This window comes from Coregonus lavaretus, assembly GCF_964263955.1.
Source record: "Coregonus lavaretus genome assembly, contig: HAP1_SCAFFOLD_2450, whole genome shotgun sequence".
NCBI lineage: Eukaryota > Metazoa > Chordata > Actinopteri > Salmoniformes > Salmonidae > Coregonus > Coregonus lavaretus.
This window is the reverse complement of record NW_028156180.1, coordinates 35,435-45,537: the sequence shown is the minus strand read 5'-3', so window position 1 is coordinate 45,537 and position 10,103 is coordinate 35,435. Positions and strand designations below refer to the sequence as shown.

At 43.6% G+C, this 10,103-nt stretch overlaps 2 protein-coding genes across 2 annotated transcripts; one reads left to right on the top strand and one right to left on the bottom strand.

Annotated features, from left to right (window-relative positions):
* Window positions 1-3,504: 3,504 nt before the first annotated feature.
* Window positions 3,505-5,112, bottom strand: LOC311126708 (hatching enzyme 1.2-like; the record flags this gene model as incomplete). Its single annotated transcript, XM_084200700.1, has 2 exons — window positions 3,505-4,081; window positions 4,886-5,112. The coding sequence occupies 2 exons, from the start codon at window positions 5,110-5,112 to the stop codon at window positions 3,505-3,507; spliced, it is 804 nt and encodes a 267-aa protein (XP_084056826.1).
* Window positions 5,113-7,996: 2,884 nt separating this feature from the next.
* Window positions 7,997-9,594, top strand: LOC311126707 (hatching enzyme 1.2-like; the record flags this gene model as incomplete). The annotated part of the gene is made up of 2 exons (XM_084200699.1): window positions 7,997-8,223; window positions 9,018-9,594. The coding sequence occupies 2 exons, from the start codon at window positions 7,997-7,999 to the stop codon at window positions 9,592-9,594; spliced, it is 804 nt and encodes a 267-aa protein (XP_084056825.1).
* Between the last annotated feature and the right edge of the window lie 509 nt (window positions 9,595-10,103).

Genomic DNA, 10,103 nt, shown 5'->3' with positions numbered 1-10,103 from the left:
AGGGGGATGACCGCGGCAGCTTTCCAATCTCTGGGGATCTCAGACGATACGAAAGAGAGGTTGAACAGGCTAGTAATAGGGGTTGCGACAATTTCGGTGGCTAATTTTAGAAAGAAAGGGTCCAGATTGTCTAGCCCAGCTGATTTGTAGGGGTCCAGATTTTGCAGCTCTTTCAGAACATCAGCTGTCTGAATTTGGGTGAAGGAGAAGCGGGAGGGGAGGGGTGGGGGGGGGGCGGCATGGGCAAGATGCAGCGGAGGGTGCAGAGCTGGTGGCCGGGGTAGGGGTAGCCAGGTGGAAAGCATGGCCAGCCGTTGCAAAATGCTTGTTGAAATTCTCGATTATCGTAGATTTATCGGTGGTGACAGTGTTTCCTAGCCCAAAACTTTTTGGAGTTAGTGCTACAGGATGTACATTTCTGTTTGAAAAAGCTAGCCTTTGCTTTCTTAACTGATTGTGTATATTGGTTCCTGACTTCCCTTTAAAGTTTCATATCACGGGGGCTGTTCGATGCTAATACAGTACGCCACAGGATTTTTTTGTGCTGGTCAAGGGCAGTCAAATCTGGGGTGAACCAGGGGCTATATCTGTTCTTAGTTCTGAATTTTTTGAAAGGGGCATGCTTATTTAAGATGGAGAGGAAAGCACTTTTAAAGAACAACCAGGCATCCTCTACTGACGGAATGAGGTCAATTTCCATCCAGGATACCCGGGCCAGGTCAATTAGAAAGGCCTGTTCGCTAAAGTGTTTTAGGGAGCGTTTGACAGTGATGATGGGTGGTCGTTTGACCGCGGACCCATTACAGACACAGGCAATGAGGCAGTGATCGCTGAGATCCTGGTTGAAGACAGCGGAGGTTTATTTAGAGGGTAAATTAGTCAGGATGATATCCATGAGGGTGCCCATGTTTACGGATTTAGGGTTGTACCTGGTAGGTTCCTTGATAATTTGTGGGAGATTGAGGGCATCTAGTTTAGATTGTAGGACGGCTGGGGTGTTAAGCATATCCCAGTTTAGGTCACCAAGCAGTACGAACTCTGAGGATAGATTCACATATGGTGTCCAGGGCACAGCTGGGGGCTGAGGGGGGGCTGTAGCAAGCAGCAACAGTGAGAGACTTATTTCTGGAAAGGTGGATTTTTAGAAGTAGAAGCTCAAACTGTTTAGGCACAGACCTGGATAGTATGATACAGCTCTGCAGGCTATCTCTACAGTAGATTGCAACTCCGCCCCCTTTGGCAGTTCTATCTAGACAAACATTTTTGTAGTTGGGGATGGACATTTCTAAATTTTTGGTGGCCTTCCTAAGCCAGGATTCAGACACTGCTAGAACATCAGGGTTGGCGGAGTGTGCTAACGCAGTGAATAACTCAAACTTAGGGAGGAGGCTTCTGATGTTAACATGCAAGAAACCAAGGCTTTTACGGTTACAAAAATTAACAAATGATAGCGCCTGGGGAGTAGGAGTGATACTGGGGGCTACAGGGCCTGGGTTAACCTCTACATCACCAGAGGAACAGAGGAGGAATATAATAAGGATACGGCTAAAGGCTTTAAGAACTGGTCTTCTAGTGCGTTGGGTACAGAGAATAAAAGGGACAGATTTCTGGGCGTTGTAAAATAGATTCAAGGCATTATGTACAGACAAGGATATGGAAGGGTATGAGTACAGTGGAGGTACACCTAAGTGTTGTGTAACAATGAAAGAGATAACATCACTGGAGGCACCGATTGAGCCGGTCTCCGCGTGTATTGGGGGTGGGACAAAAGAGCTATCTGAGGCAGGTTGAGCTGGACTGGGGGCTCTACAGTGAAATAGTACAATAAGAAATAACCGAAACTGCAATAAGCAAGGCATATTGACATGGGAGAGAGGTATTAAATCAATCACAGGTGTTATTCGAGAGAGCTAAGAAAACAGCTGGTAATGGCGACGAAAGTTTGGGCTGAGGCTAAACAGATAAACAGGATGGGGTACGGTATAAAGGAACAGTCCAGCAGGCATCAGCTGTGTAGCTGAGTGATCATAAGGTCCAGTGAACAGCAATAGGTGAGCCCGGGAGCAGTTCAGTGGCTGCTACGTCACAGGCGAGCAGGAGGCACGGCTGTTGATTGCGTGTGCTAGCGGGTCGGGGCTAGCAGTGGATCTTCGTGGTCGTCGCAATGGGAAGCCTGTTGAAACCACATCAGACGATTATGTCGGCAGACCAGTTGTGATGGATCACCTGGGCTCCGTGTCAACACTAGGAGGTCCCGTCCTGTTGACAGAGAGGTAGATAGCCGGGAGATGGGCCTGGCTCGAGGCTAGCTCAAGGCTAACTGGTGCTTGTTTTGGGACAGTGGTGATTAGCCAACAACAACAACAGCCATTCGGTTGCAGCTAGCTAGTTGCGATGATCCGGTGTTAAGGTCCAGTGATTCCGGCAGAAAATCCGATATGCTCTGGGTCGATAGCGCGCTGTGCTGACTGCAGACTGGCCGATAATTGTCCAGGCTAGAGCTGGCTGGTAGGTAGTGCTGGCCACGGACAATGGTGAAGACCGCTAACGGTGGCTAATAGCAAGTAGCTAGTTAGCTGGCTAGCTGGCTAGTTTCAACCGGAGGTTCTGGATAAAAAGTTATAAAGAAATAATAGAATCCGTTCCACATTGGGTGAAGGCGGGTTGCAGGACAGTTTATTTAGTTAAAGGACGGAAATGTGAGATTGAGCGATATATACGAAAAAGACACACAAAAAAAGAAAAAACGGTCTATTTACACGAGGACACGACAGAACACACGACCACACTGCTACGCCATCTTGGGCTGAGAATGGGCTTCATCATGTTGGCAGACAAGACCAGTTAATGTCTAGCAATCTTAAAAATGTATTATGGTGGGGTTGATTTTTATTTCTGCTCTGTCGTCAGATTCCCAAAGCAGATATTTTGTGACTTCATCTGTCAGCTTTTTATCATTTTCTTCCTAAAATGTCTTCTGTTTGTTCGTTTTTAGTTTCCCAGCCCTCTATTCCTACAGTCTCTGATTCATGAGTCATTGAGAAATGATGTCGTTGTAGTTTTGTATATTCCTAGTGTGTTATTGTGTTTAGGTGAGAGAAATGATGTAATGATGTCATTGTAGTTCTGACAGAAGTGATGTAACTCTAGTGCTGACTCCAGGCCAGAATGACTTGGCTCAGGACAGACATGGAGGGGTTGTGCCAAGTCTGTTAACTCTCTCTCTATCTCACACACACACACGCACACACACACACACACACACACACTGTGAAACACTAGAATTACACAATAATATTTGCTTTCAATCTTGTTTATTTAAGATAATTAACTAACTCGTATGATTAAAATAATTTGAGAAAACTACACAACTACAGTAATTATATTTTTAAAGTTACAACTAAACAATGATTTAAATCAATAAGATAACATTTTGTATGTCAGACTTGACTTCCTTCATCTGGTCTTTTCCAGGCTTTTCTCCTGTGACTTGATGTCTTCCTATTAGCATTTGTAGAGTCGGTTGATCCTCAGGATGTCAGTGGTGGACAACCCCTGTCTCTGGCCGATGGACACGTTGGGGTTGGGGATGGGGGTGATGGTGTCCATTCCATTGATAGAGAAGGCTGTTTTTCCATAGTGCATGACGGAGCTGTAGTCATAGGGAGTGTTGAGGTTGTTGGTGTTTGATTTATCAAAGTTGTAGGCACTGTTAGCGTCGATGTTACTCCAGCTGATCTTTACGTACTGGTCACGGTCGCTCCTGGTTTGTTCGTGCTGGAAACCCAGAGCGTGGAGAGTCTCGTGCTGAACGATGCCGAAGTAAACGCAGCCGTCCCTTTGGAGAGAGACCACCTGTTGGCCTCCCACTCTCCCAAGAGAGGACCAGCACCCGTCTCTGGGCTCATAGCTGATGAAGTCAACCTGATTCCGACGAGGCACGAAGCGAATGCAGGTCTTGGAAGGGAAGGCCTGGAGGGCGTTCTCAATGATCTGCTTGTCGGAGGAAGTGAAGCTACTGCTCACTGTGTAAGGCACTTCAACCTTTCCGTTAGGGCCTTTGCTCCAGAAGCACCCTGCACTGTAAAATAAGATTCAGCTGGTTAGTAAATTATATTGGAAAATACTAATATTTTGACATAAAAAATATACATTTGTTATCTTTACTTGAATATAATTAGTACTTTACTTCACTTGTTTAACCAACCTGAACTATATATATATATATATATATATATATATCAACATTAGATACATGTAAAAACAACTACAAGGTAAACTGTGTTTAATTTACAAAATGTTCAACATATTTCTCTCAATTTACTAATGTTAAGTTCTTGCAACAACTTGCCACATGTCTCTGTTTTTAGAGCATTGTGGGTAATTCCACCTTCATTGACTTCATAATCCTATTATACAATGTTGTATGCATGTTTAAAGAACGAAACTTATATTGTATTAGTATTAAGCAACTTGTTGTGCTTTGAGGTGTGAACGGATATCGAAACCGTCAGTCAAATTGATGTTCAATGATGAGACAAACAATTCCCACCATCACCGCTGTTAATGACACTGGCTAATGGAGCATCCTGCACTGCTGCAGTTCTACCTCCATTTACTGCTAGTGGAATGAGCACTGTGCTCAACAACACCTGCTAATGTAGGTGAAAATGCCATTGTTCAAAATTAAGACACAATCTCCAAAAGTAACTAATCAGAAAGATGAAGCAAATGTAACTTATGAAAACAGTTTAGGAATTGATACAAAGTGAAGTATATTATACATAAAAATACCTCATGTTGGAAATACTCAAAAGGCTGATGCAGATAGTTTTAAAAGTAGAACTCGCAAAATATTGTTTTTTAGTGTGTGTGGGTGTTGTACCTAAAGCAAATCATGGCATTTCTGGTTGTTGGTGCCAGCAGGTCTCCCTCCAGCAGAAACTGACTGGAGCCGTTATTAGTGGTCAGAATTCTCTCAGTGAAGTCTACAGCCTCAGGGTTGTCTATTAGGATCTCCGGTCCACTTCCATCCTCCACGAGAGGGTTGGCCTGAGAGATGTCCAGGAGGAGGAGTAGGAGGAGGAGGGTGAGAGAGGTGCTATGCTCCATCTTCAGTGTGTGGAGAGGAGAGACTCTGGATGGCTCCTTGGATCTGGCAGTGGAGATGCTCTAGATGGGCTTCTTGGTCCTGGTGATGCTTTGGAGAGGCTCCTTGATGTGTGATTCTGTCTGGTCAGTCCTGGCCTTTTTATACAGTCCTCTACAGGTGTGTCTGCAGGAGGATTAAGGGTTGGGGTCCATGTTGTTAGTCCTAAATAAACCTCTGAAGGGAGGGCTCCACCACCAAACCCACTGTTTCTACATGGTTTTAATCCATACGGGTCCATTTACACCTGGCCATGCCTTACTCAACACACACACACACAAACACGCACACGCACGCACGCACGCACGCACGCACGCACGCACGCACGCACGCACGCACGCACACACACACACACACACACACACACACACACACACACACACACACACACACACACACACAGTAATGACTCTACTGCAATGATGTGCTGAGGAGCGTGTCATATTGTCACTGCAGGGGATGAAGTAGGCTGCGTCCTGAATGTCACCCTATTCCCTATATAGTAGTGTGCTAAAGTAGTGTACTATGTAGGGAATAGGGTGCCATTTGGGACAAAATCATAGTGTCAATGGTTTTCCGATGATAAAAGATATGACTGATCCACTAGGTACCGGTTTACATCATTGGTGTGTTTGTTAGATTATTGTCTAACAGTTGGGAATACAAGTACACATTACAATGCTGATGCATACTTAGGGCAGGCCAGGCCACTGGTCAAATATTGTCACTTTGCCATTTCCTGTTTGGCAACCCCACAGAATTATTGAACCTCCCCCATGTTTGATTGTAAGGAAGGTGATCTTTTCTTTTGAATGCTTCATTTGGTCGTTGGTAAACATAGGAAGACCCCACTGCTGAAAGAGATACATGAAACCCGGATTAAACGTAGCAAAAACCCACCTAAACAAGCCTAAATCCTGGGAGAAATGTTCTCTTTTCCCGATTGAACAAAATTAGAGGTCTTTGTCAATAAAAAAAATGTTTTACCAGAAACCAAATGAAGCATTCAAAGAAAAGAGCACCCTCCTCACAATCAAACATGGGGGAGGTTCCATAATGATGTGGGGTTGCTTTGCTGCCTCCTGTATTGGGGGGCCTTGAACGTGCAAGGCATCATGAAATCAGTAGATTATCAACGTGTTTTGGTGTCCTATGTTCAACCCAGTGTCCAAAAACGGGGTCTCCATCGCAGGGCTTTCAGCAAGAAAAGACATAACACACTTAGAAAAGCAACCAGTAATGGTTAAAAAATAAACACTGGACTGTTCTGGAATGGCTGGTGTTGAGTCCAGATCTAAATCACTTGGAAAACCAATGGCTTGATCTGAAAACAGCAGTTGGTGGAAGGCCCCCTTCAAACATAGCAGAATTAAAAATTAAGATCACTTTATACGTCAATTATACACAAGGGCTGAGCGATATGGCCAAAATATCATGACATATACAGTGAAGGTAAAAAGTATTTGATCCCCTGCTGATTTTGTACGTTTGCCCACTGACAAAGAAATGATCAGTCTATAATTTTAATGGTAGGTTTATTTAAACAGTTAGAGACAGAATATCAACAAAAAAATCCAGAAAAACACATGTCAAAAAAGTTATGAATGTGCAAGGCATCATGAAATCAGTAGATTATCAAGGTATATTGGAGTCCAATGTTCATCCCAAGGAAGCAGCTTGCAGGTGTTTGTTATTTTTTCCACTAATGCTGGCCTAAGCTATACAGGCACAACTATCACAATCTATAACCAACATATTTCTTCCAATACATTAGATTAATATTTCCAGACAAACATTAAATGGTGAGTTTGTCTGAACAACTTGTTAACTTGTGACTCTACCTGTCCTATAGTATTTGCCAAAACAGGAAATGGCAAAGTGACAATATTTGACCAGTGGCCTGGCCTGCCCTAAGTATGCATCAGCATTGTAATGTGTACTTGTATTCCCAACTGTTACACAATAAGCTACCAAACACACCAATGATGTAAACCGGTACCTAGTGGATCAGTCATATCTTTTATCATCGGAAAACCATTGACACTATGATTGTGTCCCAAATGACACCCTATTCCCTACATAGTACACTACTTTATCACACTACTATATAGGGAATAGGGTGACATTCAGGATGCAGCCTACTTCATCCCCTGCAGTGACAATCTGACACGTTCCTCAAAACATCATTGCAGTAGAGTCATTACAGTGTGTGTGTGTGTGTGTGTGTGTGTGTGTGTGTGTGTGTGTGTGTGTGTGTGTGTGTGTGTGTGTGTGTGTGTGTGTGTGTGTCTGTGTGTGTGTGTCTGTGTGTGTGTGTGTGTGTGTGTGTCACTCTCCAACACAGGAGTTTGGTGGCACATTAATTGGGAAGGACGGGCTCGTGGTAATGGCTGGAGCGGAATATGTGGAATGGTATCAAGTATGTCAAACATGGTTTCTATGTGTTTGATGTAGTTCCATTCCAGCCATTATTATGAGCTATACTCCCCTCAGCAGGAAACATGCGTGCGTGCGTGTGTGTGTGTGTGTTTGTGTGACGTGTTTGTTGAGTAGGCATGGCCAGGTGTAAATGGACCCGTATGGATTAAAACCATGTAGAAACAGTGGGTTTGGTGGTGGAGCCCTCCCTTCAGAGGTTTATTTAGGACTAACAACATGGACCCCAACCCTTAATCCTCCTGCAGACACACCTGTAGAGGACTGTATAAAAAGGCCAGGACTGACCAGACAGAATCACACATCAAGGAGCCTCTCCAAAGCATCACCAGGACCAAGAAGCCCATCTAGAGCATCTCCACTGCCAGATCCAAGGAGCCATCCAGAGTCTCTCCTCTCCACACACTGAAGATGGAGCATAGCACCTCTCTCACCCTCCTCCTCCTCCTCCTCCTCCTGGACATCTCTCAGGCCAACCCTCTCGTGGAGGATGGAAGTGGACCGGAGATCCTAATAGACAACCCTGAGGCTGTGGACTTCACTGAGAGAATTCTGACCACTAATAACGGCTCCAGTCAGTTTCTGCTGGAGGGAGACCTGCTGGCACCAACAACCAGAAATGCCATGATTTGCTTTAGGTACAACACCCACACACACTAAAAAAACAATATTTTGCGAGTTCTACTTTTAAAATTATTTGCATCAGCCTTTTGAGTATTTCCAACATGAGGTATTTTTATGTATAAATATACTTCACTTTGTATCAATTCCAAAACTGTTTTCATAAGTTACATTTGCTTCATCTTTCTGATTAGTTACTTTTGGAGATTGTGTATTAATTTTGAACAATGGGCATTTTCACCTACATTAGCAGGTGTTGTTGAGCACAGTGCTCATTCCACTAGCAGTAAATGGAGGTAGAACTGCAGCAGTGCAGGATGCTCCATTAGCCAGTGTCATTAACAGCGGTGATGGTGGGAATTGTTTGTCTCATCATTGAACATCAATTTGACTGAAGGTTTCGATATCCGTTACACCTCAAAGCACAACAAGTTGCTTAATACTAATACAATATAACTTTCGTCCTTTAAACATGCATACAACATTGTATTATAGGATTATGAAGTCAATGAAGGTGGAATTACCCACAATGCTCTAAAAACAGAGCCGTGTGGCAAGTTGTTGCAAGAACTTAACATTAGTAAATTGAGAGAAATATGTTGAACATTTTGTAAATTAAACACAGTTTACCTTGTAGTTGTTTTTACATGTATCTAATGTTGATATATATATATATATAGTTCAGGTTGGTTAAACAAGTGAAGTAGAGTACTAATTATATTCAAGTAAAGATAACAAATGTATTTTTTTTATGTCAAAATATTAGTATTTTCCAATATAATTTACTAACCAGCTGAATCTTATTTTACAGTGCAGGGTGCTTCTGGAGCAAAGGCCCTAACGGAAAGGTTGAAGTGCCTTACACAGTGAGCAGTAGCTTCACTTCCTCCGACAAGCAGATCATTGAGAACGCCCTCCAGGCCTTCCCTTCCAAGACCTGCATTCGCTTCGTGCCTCGTCGGAATCAGGTTGACTTCATCAGCTATGAGCCCAGAGACGGGTGCTGGTCCTCTCTTGGGAGAGTGGGAGGCCAACAGGTGGTCTCTCTCCAAAGGGACGGCTGCGTTTACTTCGGCATCGTTCAGCACGAGACTCTCCACGCTCTGGGTTTCCAGCACGAACAAACCAGGAGCGACCGTGACCAGTACGTCAGGATCAACTGGAGTAACATCGACGCTAACAGTGCCTACAACTTTGATAAATCAAACACCAACAACCTCAACACTCCCTATGACTACAGCTCCGTCATGCACTATGGAAAAACAGCCTTCTCTATCAATGGAATGGACACCATCTCCCCCATCCCCAACCCCAACGTGTCCATCGGCCAGAGACAGGGGTTGTCCACCACTGACATCCTGAGGATCAACCGACTCTACAAATGCTAATAGGAAGACATCAAGTCACAGGAGAAAAGCCTGGAAAAGACCAGATGAAGGAAGTCAAGTCTGACATACAAAATGTTATCTTATTGATTTAAATCATTGTTTAGTTGTAACTTTAAAAATATAATTACTGTAGTTGTGTAGTTTTCTCAAATTATTTTAATCATATGAGTTAGTTAATTATCTAAAATAAACAAGATTGAAAGCAAATATTATTGTGTAATTCTAGTGTTTTCCAGTGTGTGTGTGTGTGTGTGTGTGTGTGTGTGTGTGTGTGTGTGTGTGTGTGTGTGTGTGTGTGTGTGTGTGTGTGTGTGTGTGTGTGTGTGTGTGTGTGTGTGAGAGAGTTAACAGACTTGGCACAACCCCTCCATGTCTGTCCTGAGCCAAGACATTCTGGCCTGGAGTCAGCACTAGAGTTACATCACTTCTGTCAGAACTACAATGACATCATTACATCATTTCTCTCACCTAAACACAATAACACACTAGGAATATACAAAACTACGACG